Source organism: Maniola jurtina, chromosome 12 (assembly GCF_905333055.1).
Source record: "Maniola jurtina chromosome 12, ilManJurt1.1, whole genome shotgun sequence".
In the NCBI taxonomy this organism is placed as follows: Eukaryota; Metazoa; Arthropoda; class Insecta; order Lepidoptera; family Nymphalidae; genus Maniola; species Maniola jurtina.
This window is the reverse complement of record NC_060040.1, coordinates 13851100-13872762: the sequence shown is the minus strand read 5'-3', so window position 1 is coordinate 13872762 and position 21663 is coordinate 13851100. Positions and strand designations below refer to the sequence as shown.

The window sequence follows — 21663 nt, the reverse complement described above, 5'->3', positions numbered from 1 at the left end:
TGCAAAGAGGATTAACCGATAAGTTTACAGATTTATCGATCGGTCGCACTCGCAAACAAAAGCGCGTAATCCACCCGCTGACTGATGCAGGCTATTAATTGCTGGCTCATAGGAACCTTTTACACTTTGTCGGTTTACAATATCTCACAAAATCAACAGAATTAGGTACCTATCCCATTTAGGTACGATAACACAGTGACAGGATGACACTTTACTTTTCAGTAGGTGGGGTAAATGAATCGACAGGGGGTAATTGTGATCATAGGGTAATTATGGAAATTTTCATTGACTCTACCAAAACACTTAGACTTAACGATTATGATTATACTGACGCGACCGAGGACTCGGCTTCACTTCAAAGTTACGGAGGTTATAAAATTGTAAGTAGACTACATTATGCAGTGAAGTAAAGAAAAATAATTACTGAAAGTGTTGCCAAAGTACCTAACTGCTCTTATCAAAAAGATATTCAGTCTCCGGTACCAAGTGTAAATGAGCCCTCAGGTCTGGCAGGCGTGCGGTGTGAGGTGCGGGGCGCGGGGCCGCGGTGTGCGTGACGGATCATGGCGGCGCGGGGGGGCCGCGCCCCGCCGCCCGTTAAACGCGCCCGCCGGATACGCGCCACGGCGCGGTTGAAAGCTATCCGGCCCCCGGGCGGGAGGCGCGCGCGATTGGCCGCCGCGCCGCGCTCCGCGTAACCGATAGCCAATAGTCGGCGTGGCCCTCCACGCCCCCCCCGGGCTCGGGGCGCGCGGCCGCGGCCGGCTCAAACGCCGCGCGACTCCGGCGCGCACACTCGCACCGATGCGCGGCTCCTGGGACGAGTCCACGACGGCGGCGCTGCACGCGCGCATCCTGGAGGCGCACCGCGGGCCCGCCGCGCCCGAGCGCGCTGCCGAGCCCGCCTCGCCGCCGCCGCTGTCGCTGGGCGCGCTGGAGCTGGCCGCGCCCACGCCGCTGCTGCCGTTGCCCACGCTGTCGTTCAGCGCTGCGCAGGTGGCCACGGTCTGCGAAACGTTGGAGGAGAGTGGCGACGTGGAGCGCCTGGCGCGCTTCCTGTGGTCGCTGCCCGTGGCGCACCCCAACGTGGCCGAGCTGGAGCGCTGCGAGGCCGTCTTGCGAGCGCGTGCCGTGGTCGCCTTCCACGCGGGCCGTCACCGCGAGCTGTATGCCATCTTGGAGCGGCACCGATTCCAACGCACCAGCCATGCCAAGCTGCAGGCGCTGTGGCTGGAAGCGCACTATCAAGAGGCGGAACGCTTGCGCGGCCGCCCGCTCGGCCCCGTCGACAAGTACCGAGTGCGCAAGAAGTTCCCTCTACCGAGAACCATCTGGGACGGCGAGCAAAAGACGCACTGTTTCAAGGAACGAACGCGATCCCTTCTCCGAGAGTGGTACCTCCAAGATCCTTACCCAAACCCGACGAAAAAGAGGGAATTGGCGGCGGCGACGGGCTTAACGCCGACGCAAGTCGGCAACTGGTTCAAGAACCGACGGCAAAGAGATCGAGCGGCCGCCGCCAAGAACCGCTCCGCCGTGTTGGGAAGAGGATTCGCATCCTCATCGACGTACGACGAGGATTCGGCTGACTCGGAGATCAACGTCGATGAAGAGTAGCCCTCGACAGACTGATAGTGTAAATACGGTGATAAATTGACACGGCGTTGTCCGTCGGACGACTCAGTGATCGCGATACAGACCAGTCTTCTGAGTAGATTCATGGCTTCGTGATGTGATGTTGAGGTATTGTAAATGTAAAGTTCACTGGGTATTGTTGTCGTTGAGTGTTGAGCAGTGCTCGAAGTGAGGGGCATCTTCACAGGTATGTACCGATTTAGTGAATTGCCTTTCGATTTGTAAGTAAATTGTAATCGATTCTGTTGCTCGTTAGATCCGCTGAGAGGTATGACAGGGTTGATTTTAGGTTTTATTTTCGGTGGCATGTCCTCGACCACCTTGAAGGGTCAGTATATAGATTATTTATTAAATGTACCGTTTTATTTATCTTAGTTAAGATTCTATTTTATGCCTTCCCGAAGCATTTACCGAAATTTTTATGCTACCAATTTTTCCTACGAAAGAATTTATTTATCATATCAAATCTTTAGTTGTAACCTGTAATATATTAGAACTTGTAGATAATTATGTTTGTGGTATAGAATTTTATATTAGAAGGTTTGTACCTGACGTAAAACTTCGGTTAGTTGCCAGTTTAGATTTAACCGTCGTTTTGGTTTTTTATTTATAGTGCCTATCGGGGGTTTAATTACTTATATCTGATACATTTGACAAAAAGTGAAAAGTTATCGAAGTGAAATTAGGGATTCAAACAATTATTTCAATGCTTCATCAGCAAACATCAAAAGAGCATATTGGAATCCAAAGCTGTTCACTAGTTGGAACATGGAAACATGAGATCCTCAGGGCTATTGTCCTGTCACGCTTAATTGACGCTGAAGTGAAGGGTCGTGCTATTACAAAGCATTCCTCACCTTTTTTTATTAATCATAGTTGCCATGCAAAAGTTTTAGTTCCTAATTCAATAAAAAATATAGAATAGCGCTCTAAAATCAATCTTTAACAATAGGTACCTATTTAGAGACAGATTTACTTACCTAAGTTATGTTTTGGCTTTACCCAGTTCTGATTTCCCTTTCTGATTTAAAATGACCCACGTCTTATTTGTAGACAAAATTATTGTTATTTAAAAAGTTTTTTGTTTGTTTGAGTTTTACGAAAGAATAGAAATCATCTACAAGAAACCCAAAACATAAAAATAAATATCAAAAGATAAAATCAAAACTTAGTACAAATACTTAATAGGGTTAGATTAATGTATTTATTGTTACTTCCTTATTTTTTTCTATAACTAGATTTAACAAAATGACAAACATTAAGGTATAACGTTTAAAAATTCTAATGAAATCTTGTAAAATTCGTCTCATCCGTCATTAAAAACCATGCACCTATTTACTATTTTACCTGTGGGGTAAATACGAAAACCACTTGGGGTAAAGAACGTTTTTGCAAATTTACGCCAATTGATTTTGGGTTTTATTGTGCATTTTTAATTTACGTAACCGATTTTTATTGAGGCAATTAATGTGAATAATAATAATTTTACCCTCGTCTTATTTTTCTATCTCTTTTATTGTAGAATACAAAAGAACAGAAACAGAATGGAATATTTTAGTAGTATCAACTCGTACAATTCATGACTTTACGCTTAGACCCTGCTTGGCACTATAAGTAAAAGTACGGACTGATATTGATTTTGCTATTTTATAATAGATCTTCCTATGAGTCACAAAAATGCTGTAATATACCTAGATATAAATGAAATTATTACATGAATTATAATTTTATTAGATACTTTTACTAAGGTTATGTAAGTAACGTAAAAAAATTAAAAGTGTTAACCGAATGTTAAACCACATTTTTTTCAATTAAGTACCAACCTACTTCCCAATATTTACCAAATATTACTTATTTCATTTTCTGCCGACTGGTAGGTAGGTACACCACAATAATTGGAGAATAACTAGCTATAGTTGTTTCAAATGGCCTTGATATCGCAAATAGAGCAAAACCCTTAGAATAATTCGAAGGTAAAACAATTGAATTTTAAATAACCAGTATTGATGGAACGTTTTCTTGCACATAGCTCCCATCTTACCTACTTATTAAAATGTTTGTGTCTGTGTTTCTGTGTCACGGTCATAGGTAGTGAGGGGGTTTCCAAAATTCGTTTTTGAATTTTAATCAATATTTAAAAAAAAATTGCTGGTTCGCGATTTGTTTGTTATTCACTTCTATCTTGATGTCAAATTGGAAAGAGAAAATTGACTGGAAACCTCATTAAAAATTCCCATAAAAGGAATATTTTTCTCATGAAGGAATTTGGTAAAAAAATTGGCTCTGATAATTTTGACACATTAATATATTCTATTTAGAAATTAGATATTGAAAAATTTTTGATTGATAAAAATAAACTGGGGACTCACTTATTGAAAAAAATGTAATTTTTCTGACCTGGTTTCTGGTCAATTCTCAAACGATTTTTCGAACATTTTCTCAAAGAGTCAAAATAAAAGTGTGCCAGGAGAACGATAATGTGCCATGCCAAATCAAAGGTCTTTGGAGGTGGATCAGTTTTGTTCTAAGGAGGCATAACTACCCAGTATAATATTGTAGTCTTTGGCATAACTTAAGCACCCACGGCGATTATATTTTAACGTTCGTTTTAACAACGTTGCTAAGTAGGTAATAGGTAGGTATGTACCTAGTACCTACTAACTTATCGACCAATTACAGATAGATTGAATAATATTGAAAACCAACGTACCTAGGAGGTACTTCTGAAATAGCTACTCGATGAGCATGAGCTATGTGAAAAAGCATACTTGAACATTAATCTATAAAAAATTACAATTAGGTATGCAATTTAATTTTGCTACTCAATTTTTGAGGTCTACGAATTTTAATGCTCGCTAGTGTACCTATTCGTCTTGATTGGAAAGAGGATACAGTAAGTTATGAGCTGTCGTGTCATAATTTTTTTGTATTCAAATATCTTATTGAGAAAAAAGTTACGTTGGGTTATGCGACGCAGGGTAAATGTGCGCATAGAACATTTTTTTCAATACAGATGATACTTATTTTTAATTTAATTTATTTATTGAAGTAACGTTCAATTTTTTGAACGTTTTCTTACAGTTTAGTTATGTGTTTTTCCATTGAAAATGATCAGCTGTTTTAGGCTGCCAAGTATTTGTTGTGAAAATTATTGTTTTACACACATCTTTTCCACTTTGTGTAGGTTAGGTATGTACCTATGAATTGATAGGTTTTGAAACCATCATCAAACGATATAAATCCACTGCTGGAGATTGGATTCATGCATGGGATTCCACATGCCACGCTCTTGTGCCCATCTACGTCTCGTTTGAGCCACATTGTATGTCTAGGCAAGTCCAGTAGAGTCGTCTATCCACCTAGTAGACGGTCTTGCAACGCTGTGCTTTCCCGTGGGAGGTCGTCATTTTAGCAATTTGGGACGCCAAAGTTTATCGGTTTTTCGAACTAGGTATGTGCCCTGCCCGTTGCCACATCAGCTTCGCAACCCGTTCAGCTATGTCGGTTACTTTTTTCTCCTACGCGTCATCTCTTTTACCCGACTACGGTGGTTTGTATCTGTGTCTTCGATCATAGCTACTAAACTACTGAGCCGATTTTGTTAAATGAGGTGTCAATCGATTCGTTATTATAGTCCAGGTGATACAGGCTCTTTTACTCTGTAGAGTCGATGTAGAGTAATTTTCCTTAATTGTCGTTATCACCTCTACAGTTGATAATGATAACATATAATTGCTACAACTAGGTACAACGATAGTTTGATTACCGTTAATCAATGGTTATTACATCCTCAAGCTTGTTTTTACTTAGGTAGTTAAGTAATAAGTTTTTGCATTGTAACTTACAATTATCTATTCAAATGACTTCCGATTGAATAGGTATATAGACCTAGGTACATAGACTATAATATAGATTACCTACTCATATTATGTAGCATACTAGCTGATGCCCGCGACTTCGTTCGCGTGGATGTGGGATTTTTAAAATTCCCGTGGGAACTCTTTGATTTTCCGGGATAAAAAGTAGCCTATGTGCTAATCCAGGGTATATAATCTATCTCCATTCTAAATTTCAGCCCAATCCGTCCAGTAGTTTTTGCGTAAAAGAGTAGGTAACAAACATACACACACACTCACACACACACATACAAACTTTCTCCTTTATAATATTAGTGTGATTCTTGTAAATTTAAATAGGGATGGTTATTCATATGGAAAGAAATTGGTTATTGTGAGTAAATCTTGAAAGACAGCAATATTTTAACATCGAGAACTTTTTTAGATCTGTTTGAGAAGCACATTTCATCCATTATTTTTAGTCAAAACTACTTTTGATCAACGTTGTTCATCAAAACTTTGAATATTTATTTCTTAACTTATCTAAATAATAGGTAGATATATTATGTTCTAGGTGTACCTACCTATTAGGCGTCAAAATAAACCCATTTTGGGTTGTCCTTTATAACGAACGTTCTTAGTTATCATACTCATGCGAATAATTATACTTGAGAGGCCTCTCTCCGTCACTCGTTTCATACAATCGTAGTTCCAATTTCATTTGAATACTAAGCAACCAAAGTCCATGAAATTTTGCAGACATATTCTAGAAACTAATATCTATGTCTGTGGTTTTCCAGATTTCTGTTAAAATATTCGGTTTCAAAGTTACGCGGTCTTAAGAATTTTCATACAAATCTTTGAGCCCCTGTAATTTTAAAACTTCATATTTTTAGAAAAATCTAAAACACCACAGACATATTAGTTTCTAGAATATGTCTGCAAAATTTCATGGACTTTGGTTGCTTAATATTCAAATGACATTGGAACTACGATTGTATGAAACGAGTGACGGAGAGAGCCCTGTTAACATTTAAATTGATTTATTTCAAATAATTTAGATTAAAATTCACTAACAGATATTTATATAGGAATGGATAAATCATTATTAAGTAAAAATAAAGTCATTATTAAGGCACATAATAAATGTTAAATTACAAATTACTTTTAATTACCTAGGTAGGTAGGATCTCGTCACTCATACCTATCACATGTCAAATTGATTCTTATCACGCCATTTGACGCTCCTGATAATAAGTAGGTAGGTACATATTATAAATACCTACTACTTATCAACAATGAACTAGGTATTCATACATGTAGGTACCTAGGTACCGACTACCTACTGTTGTCACACTAATATTATAAAGGAGAAAGTTTGTATGTGTGTGTGTGTGTGTCTGTGTGTGTGTATGTTTGTTACTCCTTCACGCAAAAACTACTGGACGGATTGGGCTGAAATTTAGAATGGAGATAGATTATACCCTGGATTAGCACATAGGCTACTTTTATCCCGGAAAATCAAAGAGTTCCCACGGGAATTTTAAAAAACCTACATCCACGCGAACGAAGTCGCGGGCATCAGCTAGTTAAGTATATTTATACCTATTCTGTTACAAAATTAACGTTAATTAATAGGCAATAGGCATACCTACCTATAAAACATATCTAAATTCGGACGAATCCCAAGGAGCATTAATTGTCTACATTCGATTTTAGCATTAATTAAGTTTTAAGACAATATAAATACTTAGGTATTTCTTAAATGAATAGAGCTTAGGTTGTCGATTACTTATGTTTTCAATTGATTTTTTTTTGTAATTTATCTTCAATAATAATAAATTAATAACTCTCCAGCATAAAGTGACCTGTCATTTTAGGTGACGTCCTTTAAAACACCCTAGTAAGCCAGCTTATGTAAATTGTTCATTATTTTTGTTTATAAGTGGGCCGTGACAATAAGTCGGATATAGGTACCTACTTATAGGAATGTGTGAATCGCGATAGTCATTACCAGAGGCATTAATTATTACATTACAAACGACTTGTAATTTCTAACCTACTTCGTATCTCGTCACTCATATCACATGTCAGATTGATTCTTATCACGCTACCTGATGCTATTGATAATTATCAGGAATGCGTAGATCTCGGTCATGGATTTATAATACTCATCTCGGTTTTAAAGAGTTTATTTTCTCAACAAAAAAAAAACCGGCCAAGTGCGAGTCAGACTCGCGCACGGAGGGTTCCGTACCCGAGTACGGATTAAACTCGGGTCAAAAACTAATATGCACAAAAATAAATAAAAATCTGTTTTAGAATGTACCTACTTGTAAAGCCCTTTCATATTATGACACCCCACTTGATATAGTTATCTTACTTTGAAAATTTAAACACTACAACAAATTTTTTTTTTTTGTGATGTAGGTAACCACGGTTTTCGGATTTTTTCCTTTACTTGTGCTAGAAGACCTACCTGCCAAATTTCATGATTCTAGGTCAACGGAAATACCCTGTAGGTTTTCTTGACAGACACGACAGACGGACAGACAAAGTGATCCTATAAGGGTTCCATTTTTCCTTTTGAGGTACGGAACGGAACCTTAACTTAACGTTTATAAGTGCGGAGAGAAGAAAGAAAGAAAGAAGGAAACTTATAAATCTTGTGGGAACTGGTTTTCTGAGACAAAAAGTAGCCTATGCCCATCTCCAGGATACCTATAAGCTTTTCATCAAAACCGATTGAACGGATGGGGCTTAAAAAGCTAGCAGACCGACGGATAGACACACTTTCAAAAAAATTGAGGTCTAAAACAGCGTCATGGATGACTTGGAGGGTTACTATGCTACCCTCCAAATGTGCTGCTTCAGGCCGGTTTTGTCCTGAGGTCTATCCCAAAAATTACCTACTTATACAAAAACTGTAACTGTATAATTACAATCATACTCGTATCTTATAGTTAAACAACAAACACTAATTATGTGTCAGTTCTTTTGTGAAAATACTACTAATAGGTACACTCACAAAAAAGTAAAGAGTTCTTACAATAAATACTTATAAAACCTAAATCCACGAGGACGAAGTCTTAGGCAAACTAGGCCATAATTAATTATAATAAATTACACTGTGTATAACTAGGTTAGTAAGTGCCTACCTATCTACTGTTACTAACATTATCTATATAAAATAATTGTAAAACAATTACTACATCGTAAATTGTAATAAACTAGGACAGATGTTAAATAATTTATCGATTAACAATAATTATAATCACAAGGCAAAATTTTATAGCTTAAGACGCGTTGTGACAATATAAAATATGCAATGTGACTTAAAAGTAAATATTTATACAAAATAAATGATGTCAATTTGAATAAAATTACTCTAACAATAATCATAACTAGCAATTGTTGAATTGTTTTTATTAAAAGAACGGTCTGATAATGTATTTTATTAGTTAAATAATTAATTAATCACCGTTATAATTTGTCAATCATTTTTAATTATCAAATAGTTACTTAGGGTCACGCACCTCCGTGGCAGATATTTATTTAGGTATAGTATGGGTACCTATTTCGAAACGTTTAGCGGGTAATTTCATTTAAATATTAACAATTGAATCTTTAATCAATTTAGGTAAATTAAACACATAATTCACTTAATTATAATTCAATTTGTTTTTATAACAAAAGGTTGCATATTTTCATATTCTTGTAGGTATTTTATCATTTGAAACAATTGGTTGATTGAAAAATTGCAGTTTAGTCTTTGAAAGGCAATTAAATAGCTATTAGGTAGTTATGGCTTCGTATTAGTTACCCAAAGTTAGACATACCTAGCTATTAGGTTCGAAATTAATTTTGTTTAAAAGTCCTTTTTAAAGGACATTTTAAGAGGCCGTATGCAAAATTAATCTCAATAATTTTTTTACAAATTGAAATACCCTGTTAACATTTTTGAAAACTAATGATCATTGTTGTTTGGTTAACATGAGTAAGTATTTACTTTTAGGTACTAATTTGCGTTTGTTTATCTGTTCGTTCGGTACAAATTTTGCAATCGATATTAGGTAAACTTCTCGGTGAGCTTAGAGATTTACAATTTTAAACACAGCTATGGAAGACAATAAAATATAAAACACTTTCTTGTCTGTCTGTTTGTTAGTTTGTCTGTTCAGTACAAATTTTACAATTGATTTTAAAATAGTTCATAGAGAAAGTAGAAGAATGCAATGACAAGAATAAAATCAGAAAAAAACAAAAAATTTATAATGAAATAAATTAAAAAAAACCAGTAATATACCTACCTTTTAAAAATTCATGAGTGGAGTGTGGAGTGGGTTTAAAAATCCATGCTTTCTATGTTTTTAAAATAATTATAGCTTACATTGTAGATACTTACTAGAACAGTCAACCTTTATTCCGAAAATTCTTTTTTATATAAATAATTTAAGTATATTTAATTGTAAATTGCGTAGGTATATACCTACGATGTCGCGGTTTTAATAGAAATCATAGTAATGTAAAATTTAATAGGAAATACTTATACACACATACACTTTATGTCAATGTATCTATTTGTCCAATATTTATTATAATATCTTTGGTGATCATTTTTAAATTTTACTCAATATCATAATATGTAAATTGTAAATATTATCGAATATTGTTTTCTCGTAGCTAAATACAGGTGTGGTTTATTATCAACTAGAGGATGCCCGCGACTTCATCCGCGTGGATTTAGGTTTTTGAAGATCCCGTGGGAACTGTTTGATATTCCGGGACACAAAATGCCTATGTGAATTACAGGGACGCAAATTACCTCGGTACCAAAATTCATACAAATCGGTTAAGCGGATGGGTTTTTAGGAATCTCGTGGGAACTCTTTGATTTTCTGGGATAAAAAGTATGCCTAATGTAAAGCCTATGCCCGTCCCCGAGATATAACCTAACCCTGTACAAAATTTCGTCAAAATCGGTTAAACTGTTGGGCCGTGAAAAGGTAGCAGACAGACAGACAGACACACTTTCGCATTTATAATATTAAAGTATGGATCAAACTAGCTTATGCCCGCAACTTTGTCCGCGGGAACTACACTTTCGAACCCCCATTTTATCCTCTTAGGCGTTGAATTTTTTAAAATCCTTTTTTAACGGATACGTCATAATAGCTATCTACATGCCTTTAAGCCCGATCTGTCCAGTAGTTAGAGCTGTGCATTGATAGATCAGTCAGTCAGTCAGTCAGTCAATCAATCAGCTTTTCCTTTTATATATTTAGATAGTATGTAGGTAGAACATCGATAAATAATTGTTTATCGAAGAGGTAGAGACGTATCGCGTAAGTAGGGTAGGTGTACCTACATGCCTGACATGCCTACATCATATTTATTATTATTTTACACCTTTCTTCCTACACATAAATAAAAACAGCTATTATTTATATGCCATTGTTCGGCCCACATCTATTTTTTTTTTAAATATACGATCATGACATAATTATTTGATTGACATCCATATTTCATATTAATACCTACCTACCTGCCATACCACACAGTACATTACCACCATACCATATCTACCATAATAGGTACATATATTCATGTTAATATAAATTTGAAAGTGTGTCTGTTTGCTATGTTTGTCGTCCATTTAACTGATTTTGGTGATATTTAGTCAGAAAATCAAAGGGCTTTAAAAATATACCTATCTAGTTATTAAAATTGGTTTTTTAGAGTTCCGTGCCTCAATAGGAAAAAAGAAATCCTTATTGGATCACTTTGTTGTCTGTCTGTCGTGCCTGTTAAAAAACCTATGGGGTACTTCCCGTTGACCTAGAATCATGAAATTTGGCAGGTAGGTAGGTACTAGGTACAAGTAAAGAGCTAAATCCGAAAACGGTGAATTTGTGGTTACGTCACAGAAAAAATAAAAAATATTATCATTGTACAATGGTACGGAACCCTTCGTTTGCGAGTCCAACTCGCACTTGACTGGTTTTATTTATGACAAAAAACGGAAAACAATTTTGAAAGTAGGGACGACAGTTATAAATATACAGAACTAATATTTTAAAACAAAATTTAGGTTTTGTGACTTACCCGTATATGGATTATGTAGGTAGTACCTTTAACTATTTTACATTAAATTACTTATATTATTTATCTACTATTAAAATATTACTGTTCAAATTTTTAAAATCACACTAATATTATAAAGGAGAAAGTTTGTATGTGTGTGTGTATGTTTGTTACTCCTTCACGCAAAAACTACTGGACGGATTGGGCTGAAACTTAGAATGGAGATAGATTATACCCTGGATTAGTACATAGGCTACTTTTTATCCCGGAAATTCAAAGTTCCCACGGGAATTTTGAAAAACCTACATCCACGCGAACGAAGTCGCGGGCATCAGCTAGTAGTTCAATAACCTTAAAAACACAGCAAATAACTTCATGCAATTAAAAATCTCTTTAGAAACATAGGTAGGTAACCGAACAAACTTGCGTGCTTCCATGTTCCTTTACGTTGAAAATAAAACAAAAAGATTACATTGGTTTACGGGAGGCGGCAGTCTTTAACAAACGAGTAATTGAATTAGAAGATGATTTGCAATTACATACTTTATGATAAAACCGCTTAGCTGGAAAATGCAAAAATCCCATTTTTGAGATTTTTCAAGTTTAATATACCTATTATATTTTTTTGTAAATGTGGGATCGATGGAGACTTTTCACAATTCATTTATATCATTTATAGTGTTCTTAACATACGTATCAATATTTAGCTCTATGCGAATTATTGTAACCTTGAATGTCTATTTGCCCGGACTATAATAGGTATATCCCGTAGTGCGGGCGGCTGTGTAGGTACCTACTTTGTTATAGTTTCGTATAAGTTAGCCAATAATTAGATATACCTACCTAGCTGTTAGGTTCTAAATTAATTTTGTTTTAAAAGTCCTTTTTGAAGGACATTTTAAGATGCTGTATGAAAATTTTACTATTTAAATTTTTAAATTAGTTCCTAATAACCTTAACAACACAGTAAATAACTTCATGCAATTAAAAATCTCACTATAGACATAGGTAACCGAATAAACTTGCGTGATTCCATGTTGCCTTACAGTTTACAATGAAAATAAAACAAAAAGATCACATTGGTTTACGGGAGGCGGCACTCTTTAACGAACGAATAATTTAATTAAAAGATGATTTGCAATTAAAAATAAACACTAATACGGAACCGAACGTGGATTAATTGAATTACTAATTAGTGAGTGAAGCCGAGATGTCGTCATTATTATGTACCTTTTAAGGGACGTGGGGAGAGTGGGAAAAGATGAAAAGTTATTTTTTAATTAAATCTTTTTTGTTATTGAGAATGTATTATATAGGTACCTAAGCAGTGTTGAGCTCACGTATAAATAATTTGTGTTTAAATAGCTCTATATTTAATTCTATCAATTTTATTCACTTTAGAGATTGTGTGCCAACAAAGCCAGAATTTAAGCAAGTGGAGAATTATTATTTGTAGAGTTATTTTTTTTTTGGTTTAAAAATATTTTATATAATATTACGCATTATTTTCCCGTAAAGTTTATTAAAATTTATTTAACAGTCAAGTCATCATACATCATTTTATTACACACGATCTAAAATCATGTACTAATTAGATACATTTTAAGTTTTTTTTCTTGTAAAACTGATAGTGACGTCAGCAGATTAATAATTATAAAATTAATAGGTAGGTACCTACCACTCACGAAACTTTAAACTTTTAGACGAAATTAATTATTTTTAATTTACATTTAACTTGCCTAATAATTTGCTGATCCTAGCAAATGCAAATCGCTCTAAATATGCAGTTGAAACGTTTTTGGTTTATTTTTAATTAGTTCCTTTTGAGTAAGACTATGATCGGAAACCAGAAAACCTTGTCGATTATAGGATAGGCAAATTGATTCCATGTGTACCTAACTAATCATCAAGGCTAAATGTAATCAAGTATATAAAATACTAACAAAAATTCGTGGATATTTTGGTTAGCCTTGGATAGTCGAGAGACTCTAAAAGGATAGGTAGGTAGGTATATTATAGGCGTTTTATGATTGACCATTTCTAATATTTATATTGCTTACAAGTGGGCCGGCAAAGCTATCTCCAACTTATTGGCAAGGAGTTCATTTTATTTGGTCTATAATATTTTGATTAGTCTAGTATAGAGTAGGTAGGTACTTAGTAGCGCACATTCAAAAAAAAAAAAAATTCTGGTATTGTGGCTTTACAAAAGTACTTATTTAGGAATATTACAGCATTTTGGTAATTATTATTTATAAATACAATATACAAATTATGGCATATGGCAACATGTTTAACATAAGTTTAATAGAAAATTTCATTGTCACTAAATTATGTTATAGCAAATTTCAGCCTTTTAATAAATTATATTTTGTGCATAATGAAAACGGATCTAGAATAATGTATAGACTAGGTTTAGACTCGAGAGAGACTTGTAAAAATGTATAATATTATATATAAATGATCGTAAATTGTAAATATGATACAGTACAGTCATTAAAGTAAAATTGTTAATAAAATTATATTCATAAACAGTTGCTTTGTATTATTTCAGTGAAATCCATCCTTTTCAAAGCCATAAATTAAAGTTCTGAGGCACCATGTCTCCACCATGTAGGCACAGTAAATATGCCTATATAGTCCGTACAAAATGAAAACCCACTCGTCACTTTAAGAAGGGTCTCTCCGTCACTCGCTTCATACAAACGTACTTAGTTCCAATTTCATTTGAATATTAAGCAACCAAAGTCCATGAAATTTTGCAGACATATTCTAGAAACTAATACCCTATCTCTGTCTGTGGTTTTTCAGATTTCTGTTAAAATATTCGGTTTCAAAGTTACGTTCTTAAAAATTTACATACAAATCTTTGAGCCCCTGTAATTTTAAAACTACATATTTTTAGAAAAATCTAAAACACCACAGACACAGATATTAGTTTCTAGAATATGTCTGCAAAATTTCATGGACTTTGGTTGCTTAATATTCAAATGAAATTGGAACTACGATTGGATAAAGCGAGTGACGGAGAGAGCCCTGTTAACTCTGTGACAATTGTCATCTGTTCATATCTGAAATAACGACTAAAATCGTACTTTTGTACACACATAAAGTTAAAATGGAGAGTGGGTTCTCATTTTATTCGCATAATTGAGAATTTCATTAAAATATAATACAGTAGAGACTCGATTAACCGGACTAATTGTTGTAAGGCATCCGGATAATCGAAAATCCAGATAATTGAATGTATGAAGAAAAGTGATGTTATTAAAAGAATAAAGATACATTTTCGTACCAACCTACTTACACACCTATTATTTTCTTTAATTATTAAAATATTGCAAGCTTAATCATCGTAGTTTAATATTTGGTAATTGTTATTTTTGGCGTCAAGTAAACAATTGGTCGGTTTGTAATCCGGATTATCGCGAATCCGTATGACTGAGGTCCGGATAATCGAGTCTCTACTGTATTTTTGTTTGTTATTAAATTCAGAATCTAATGTTTTTTTACTACGGTCTTGGGTGCAAGTCCTTTAAAAAAGTCAGTGAATTAATGGCATTATAATACAGATAAAAATAATGTTACGTATATTAAAAATGAGGTAATCTATGCATAATTAATTACCTGGTATACGGCCTCATTTGTTAGGCAAAGGAGCTTTGGTCAAAAAATGCGGTCCGGCGGTCTTCAAGTGACTTCGCTTATAAGGACACCCTTCGAGTACTCCTAAATGAATAATGAGTTCTCTGTAATTGAACGCTTAAGGAAATCAGTGGTCTGTCCACTTAATAACTCATCTTATAGCTACCTATCAAGTATCTGGTATATACAGAGTGTTATCTGGGAATATAGGTATTTATCTGGGAATGTTTTGATGATAGGAATTGCTATGGGAAGGTACCTATTCAGTTACAGCCAGGGATATGTTTATGATAATATAATTGATCTACTTATATTAGATACAATATAATAATTTTATTATTCCTTCTATTTCGATTAAACCTTAGGTAGGTACTTTAAATGTTCCTAGGTATATGTAGTATGTATTTATTGACTCTACCACTAATAAAGAATACTTTGATATAGGTACTTTTTATAAAGTTATAATGTTTTTTGTAGGTCGTTGTTGTCACAAAAAGTTTAAGTACTTAACAATTTTTTTAGACAATATTTTTATTGGACATCTAGTTTATCAGAAGGAACTCTTTTTAAAAAGTAAACACTCTGTAGATAGCAATACCTATTACGCTGGGTTCCGTGAGAAAACTTTCAAAAAAAACGATTTATCTAAGAAAATGGTATTTGATAGTTTTTATTTTAAGGAAGCTGTAAGTATTTGGTTTGTATATCTGCTGGAGTATGAAGAAATCTTGAGTCAAAAAGGGTTAAGGCTGGGACACACCAAGCGCGTATGCAGCAAGTAAGCGTAGACGTAGCGCGTACCATGACGTTGTAATGTATGGAACTGTATGAGATATGGCATACCGCTTGCGTGACGTGAACGTTCGCGTAGACGTAATGCGTGCTGTCATGTCTATGGATTCACGCGCGTCACTACGCGCGTGGTCACGTGTACGTGCTGCATACGCGTTCGGTGTGTCCCAGCTCTTAAAGGAAAAACGTCCTTTGTCATCAATTTTGTATGCAAGTTGTTATAAAGAATTGTCCTTTTTATAGGACAGTACCGTTAGGTGTCATAAAAGCATTCAGGTGAGATAGAAGTCGGGGACTAACTTGTATCTGAATAAAAAAAGGTCTAAATTTTATTTCATAGTAGCTTTATTGAAGCTCTCATTCAACGTGAACTTTAATTTAACAGTGAACTAAGGCAGAGCACAGTCTGGGCCATGTCTAGACTTATTTATTCTTACCTACTTCAGATCTCAGAAGAACAATTCTAGTTGGCGAAGAAGATGGAAGCAGAAAAAAATCAACATGGCGGCTGTACTGCGCCATTTTCAAATGTGAAAAAAAATTTCTTTAGTTGTATCTGTTCATAAAATATGTCACAATGTAAGACATAAGATAGCAGTGCAAATTGCAGTCGAGTTTTTTAAAAACTTTTTATTAAATTAGGTAGGTAGGTACATTTTTTTTTCTCGTCTGGCTTTACACTGATTAGCCAATGTCAAGTTTGTAGTTATTTACAAGTTAGGAAACTATGTTATGTGTAAGTATGGACTTCGTCTGTGCCGGCGCCCACCGACATACACGCGGCGCTCCTTTAGAGCGCTTCCCAGTCAGTTCCACCACCAATAAACACCAGCAGAACACAAAAACCGGCCACTTCTAACAAAAAAACACTCCAAAAAGTCACAACACGCGCGCCAGCAAACGCCACCACAGACGAAGTCCGGTAGGTACATTAGTATATTAGGTAAATAATTAGGTACTAATAAACCTGATTGTTTAACCTTCCTATAACATGTAGATTGTAGGTACGTAATCCTCGTATGTAAACGATCTAGTTAGCTCGGAATCTCGGTAGCAATGTAAATGTGCGGTGTAAATCCACTCTGGTCACTGATCTATGTAAATCGGTTAATTAGAACCGAGTTGTTACATGCGTAATTGTGTTTTTACGCACGCTCCATTACTTGTATGTCGATTTAAATTAAATTAATTAGGGATTTACTTGAACGTCTATATGCATAGGCATACCTGCCTACCTAGATAGATAGATAGATAGAAACTCTTTATTGCACACAAAAACACATGTAAAGGATAACAACACAGTAAGAAGAAAACAGAAAAAAAAACAATTGTATGCAAAGGCGGCCTTATTGCTTGGAGCAATCTCTACCAGGCAACCTACCTAGATATTTCAGATTTATTATTTTTCTTTTAAATAGCTTTTTATAAGTCGATTTTGTTAAATTGATATACATACCTACTAGTAACTTACTTAATTCATAACTTCATTTAGATTTTGCTTTATCCTTTATACTTTTCTTTCTTTTCTTTTCATTTTTGTACCTACGCGCATTTTTTATACCCGATTATTTGATTTTGTTCAAGAATTGTTTAATGGATGTGAACGTTTCTTTGGAGCCAGTTGTGGTTTGTGTGTGTTATGTGTGTGTTGCCTGTTATTTTACTTTAGTACTGTGTATTTCCATAATATAAAAAAATTAAAGTTCTAATCCTCAGGTCACAGTTCAGACGTAATCAATATTAATTAAAAAAATTGCTAACTACTTAATCGTGTAGGTATAAACAATAGACAATCAAATTATTTTTTATCCGTAGGCCTATTGACTTATCAGGTTCCCGCCGTCGCTGTCATACTTTTTGACAGCTCTTAACCGTTTCATTCTTGTTTCAAACTTTAAAAAACCTGCCAAGTGCGAGTCAGACTCGCGCACTGAGGGTTCCGTCCTCGGGTATTTTTTCCAACATTTTGCACATAAACTATTATGAATAAAAATAAATAAAAATATGTTTTAGAATGTACAGGTAAAGCCCTTTCATACGACAGCCCATTTGGTATAGTTATCTTACTTTGAAAATTAAAACACATTTCAATTTTTTTTTGTGATGTCACCACACATTCACGGTTTTCGGATTTATTCCTTTACTTGTGCTATGAGACCTAACTACCTGCCAAATATGATTCTAAATCAACGGGAAGTAGGTACACCCTATAGATTTTCTTGACAGACACGACGGACGGACAGACAGAAAGACAGACAACAAAGTTATTCTATGAGGGTTCCGTTTTTCCTTTTGAGGTACGGAACCCTAAAAAAAGTTCTGTTCGATCTCTTTTGTTTTTATTGGTTGACAAACTCTTTAGAGATACACGATTAAATCTGTTAGACAGTTTAAATGTGGTTCAAATGTTTATTTTTACGTGCTGACGCCTGTCTGTTCCGATAGGCGCCTTATAGATTTCTAATGAATGCTTATAAAAAGTGTCGAGTGAGTTTGGGAGTGCTTTTTTTTTGTTTGAACTTTGACGAGTGTAAATTGAGCTTTGTTTTACTCATCCATACTTAATATTATAAATGCGAAAGTGTGTCTGTCTGTCTGTCTATCTGTCTGTCTGTCTGTCTGTCTGTCTGCTACGTTTTCACGGCGCAATCACTGACCCGTTTTTAAGAAATTTGGTACGGACTTGGAATACATCCCGGGGAAGGACATAGGCTACTTTTTATCCCGGAAAATCAAAGAGTTCCTACGGGATTTAAAAAATCGATATCCACGCGGGCGAAGCCGCGGGCATCCTCTAGTAAGTAATACTTAAGAGTACATACGAATAATGGTAATAGGTATTCACCATCGACCGACTATAAATAACATGAAATATTATAGTAACAATTTTTTGACATTTAAATAAGTATGCCTACATCTTAATGTAAATACAAGTGTAAATTAATTTATAACACCCCCGACAAGTGAAGGTTAGGTACAGTAACTAGACAAGAGCTGATAACTTTCAAACGGCTGAACCGATTTTCTTGGATTATAGCTAAGAACACTCTCGATCAAGCCACCTTCCAAACAAAAAAAAAAAAAAAAAAACTAAATTCAAATCGGTTCTAAAATAATTATCGAGCTAAGCTAGGGATTTTTTAAGGATTTCTCAGAGCTATTCGATTTTATTAAATAAACCTATTTCAAATCAAAACGCTCCCCACTGTTTGATTTTTGCTAATTTGTATACCTACCAGAAGTGTCGTCGATTAAGTATCTAAGTATTATAATTTATAAGCTTTGCAAAAGTAAGTACTTTTAAAGGGACATAGTTATTTTGCTGAACCTGACTAAAATAATTATGTCCTTTTAAAAGGACATGGTGATTTGGTCAACCACCCTCCAGAATAAAAGGTTTTTTTAAGGTAGGTAAATTAGTTTCCGGGTTGCCCCGGGCTTGAGGCGGTATGTAATGATTAATTGCACTATTTTGTTGTAAGTATATATTTGGTAATCCATCATGTCAGCCCTAACACGCGAAAATGTTATCTAATGTTGTACAAATGCTTGCGTTTGTTTGTATGTTGATTGTTGCGTAACGTTGGGACCAATTAAATATTACTAAGTATGCCTACCTAATAATAGGAACCTACCCTTAAATAGAAAAATTTCAAAAATATAATAAAAACCGACTTCAATAACCACCAGCACTAAAAAGTAAAAAATAATTTAATTTCGACTAAGTATATTATGTATAAACGAGATAACAGGGCTCTTTCCGTCTCCATACAATCGTAGCCCCAATTTCATTTGAATATTAAGCAACCAAAGTCAAAGCAGACATATTCTAGAAACTAATATCTGTGCCTGTGGTGTTTTAGATTTTTCTAAAAATATGTAGTTTTAAAATTACTGGGGCTCAAAGATTTGTATGTGAAATTTTAAGACCGCGTAACTTTGAAACCGAATATTTTAACAGAAATCTGGAAAACCACAGGCATAGATATTAGTTCCTGGAACGTTTCTACAAAATTCTATTGAGCATGATTGGTGTTCCAATGAGAGACGAATTACGTTTGTATGGAGCGAGTGACGGAGAGACCCCTCTTAATGTAGTTTCATATAGTAACCTTTTTTGGAGCCGGTGCCAATTAGCCGCATGAACTGTCTACTTTTCATACTTACATTTACCTATTGTTTGTGACTCCACATTGGATTGCCATCGCAGTGTGGATTCCAGACTTCACACACCTTTGAGAACATTGTGGAGAACTTCCAAGCATGCAGGTTTCCTCAATATGTTTTCCTTCACCTAGCTATTGTCAATAAAAGCTAATAAGTAGGTATAATTCGGAAACTCAGCCATAGGTCACCTTTCTAATGACCCGTTCATTAGACTCCCAGAACAAACATACCAGTATAGCGTCACTAATTGAAACCCTATCCAAAAATTGTTCACGAATTATCCAAATTGGTCTGCAATTTCGTAACACTACCCTCGCAACCCGACGATCCCTGTCCCTTGAGAGTTGTTTTATTAACAGAAAAATACGTTTAGGAGCTACGATGCCACAGACAGATACATAGACGCACGTCAAACTTATAACACCCCTCTTTTTGGGCCGGGGGTTAAAAATGTTAGAAAATGTATGGCAGGCGGGGGCAATATTTAGCCAACTACTCAGGACTACTAGCTTGCCCCCGCCTGCCATTCATTTTCTAACATTTTATGTTTATGATATTGATACAGACACATTTGTCTAGTGGGAGGCTTCGGCCGTGGCTAGTTACCACCCTACCGGCAAAGCCGTGCTGCCAAACGATTTAGCATTCCGGTACGATGCCGCGTATAAACCAAAGGGTGTAATAAAACTGCCATACCCCTTCCAGGTTAGCCCGCATCCATCTTAGACTGCATCATCACTTACCACCAAGTGAGATCGCGGTCAAGGGCTAACTTGTATCTGAACAAAAAATCTACCACGGACAAGTCAGGACTAAAAGACAGTCCCTGGAGAATCGTCCTATCAACTGGAAAAACACGAACCTTCTCTAGATGTTTTGACGCTCTTTGACAAATAACGGTTAATTGAAAACGGACTTCGCGTGGTGCAAGTCATGAGCGAAATTAACTACCAAGTGGGGCGTATTGGAAAAGATGGAAGTTTAAGTTTGCCATGTTCAAATAGGAATTTCTTTATTAGGGTATTTGAAAGAAAGAAAAAAAGAAAAACTGTTTATTTTTTGAAAGCTGTGCCCACACATTACCAGTTATACCAACCTACGGGTTAGGTTATCCTGGCGAATCTCATACTCGAGCATTGAAGTCAAAAGACCTCAAGCAGAAGAAGCGCCACAGAACACAACAGAGCAGAACAGAGTATTTGCCCGCATGTAAAATATAGGATCTATTGATGGCACCCGTAATTAATATGAATTTTGGAAACTAACTATTTAAGTAGTCAGTAAAGGAAAATAAACTGCTAATAACAGATGACGGACATCGTTTGTGTTGGTGTTAGCTGGCGGGCGTACTCTGCCTTTTTGGAGTGTTCAGTGTTTTTTTTGTTAAAACTGACTGGAAAGCGCTCTAGGGAGGTGCCGTGCGTGTGTCGGCGAGCGCCGGCACAGACGGGGTCCATACTTGTAAAGTTTAACTAACTTGTTACAAATAACTACAAACTAGACA

General features: G+C 35.6%; 1 protein-coding gene and 1 long non-coding RNA gene across 2 annotated transcripts; both read left to right on the top strand.

Moving 5' to 3' along the window:
* Nucleotides 1–789: 789 nt before the first annotated feature.
* On the top strand, nt 790–2676 carry LOC123870021 (homeobox protein SIX6-like). The gene has a single exon (XM_045913177.1). It carries the CDS (start codon nt 805–807, stop codon nt 1615–1617), a length of 813 nt encoding a protein of 270 aa, XP_045769133.1. The 5' UTR covers nt 790–804; the 3' UTR covers nt 1618–2676.
* A 3113-nt stretch (nt 2677–5789) lies between these two features.
* On the top strand, nt 5790–21424 carry LOC123869983. The gene is made up of 3 exons (XR_006796984.1): nt 5790–5806; nt 18808–18822; nt 21354–21424. It is a non-coding gene; the product is annotated as an uncharacterized LOC123869983 (long non-coding RNA).
* The last annotated feature ends 239 nt before the right edge of the window (nt 21425–21663 follow it).

What these genes read in the sequence shown, in the direction of transcription:
- LOC123870021 (XM_045913177.1), top strand. Translation starts at nt 805, where the DNA reads ATGCGCGGCTCCTGGGACGAGTCCACGACGGCGGCGCTGCACGCGCGC.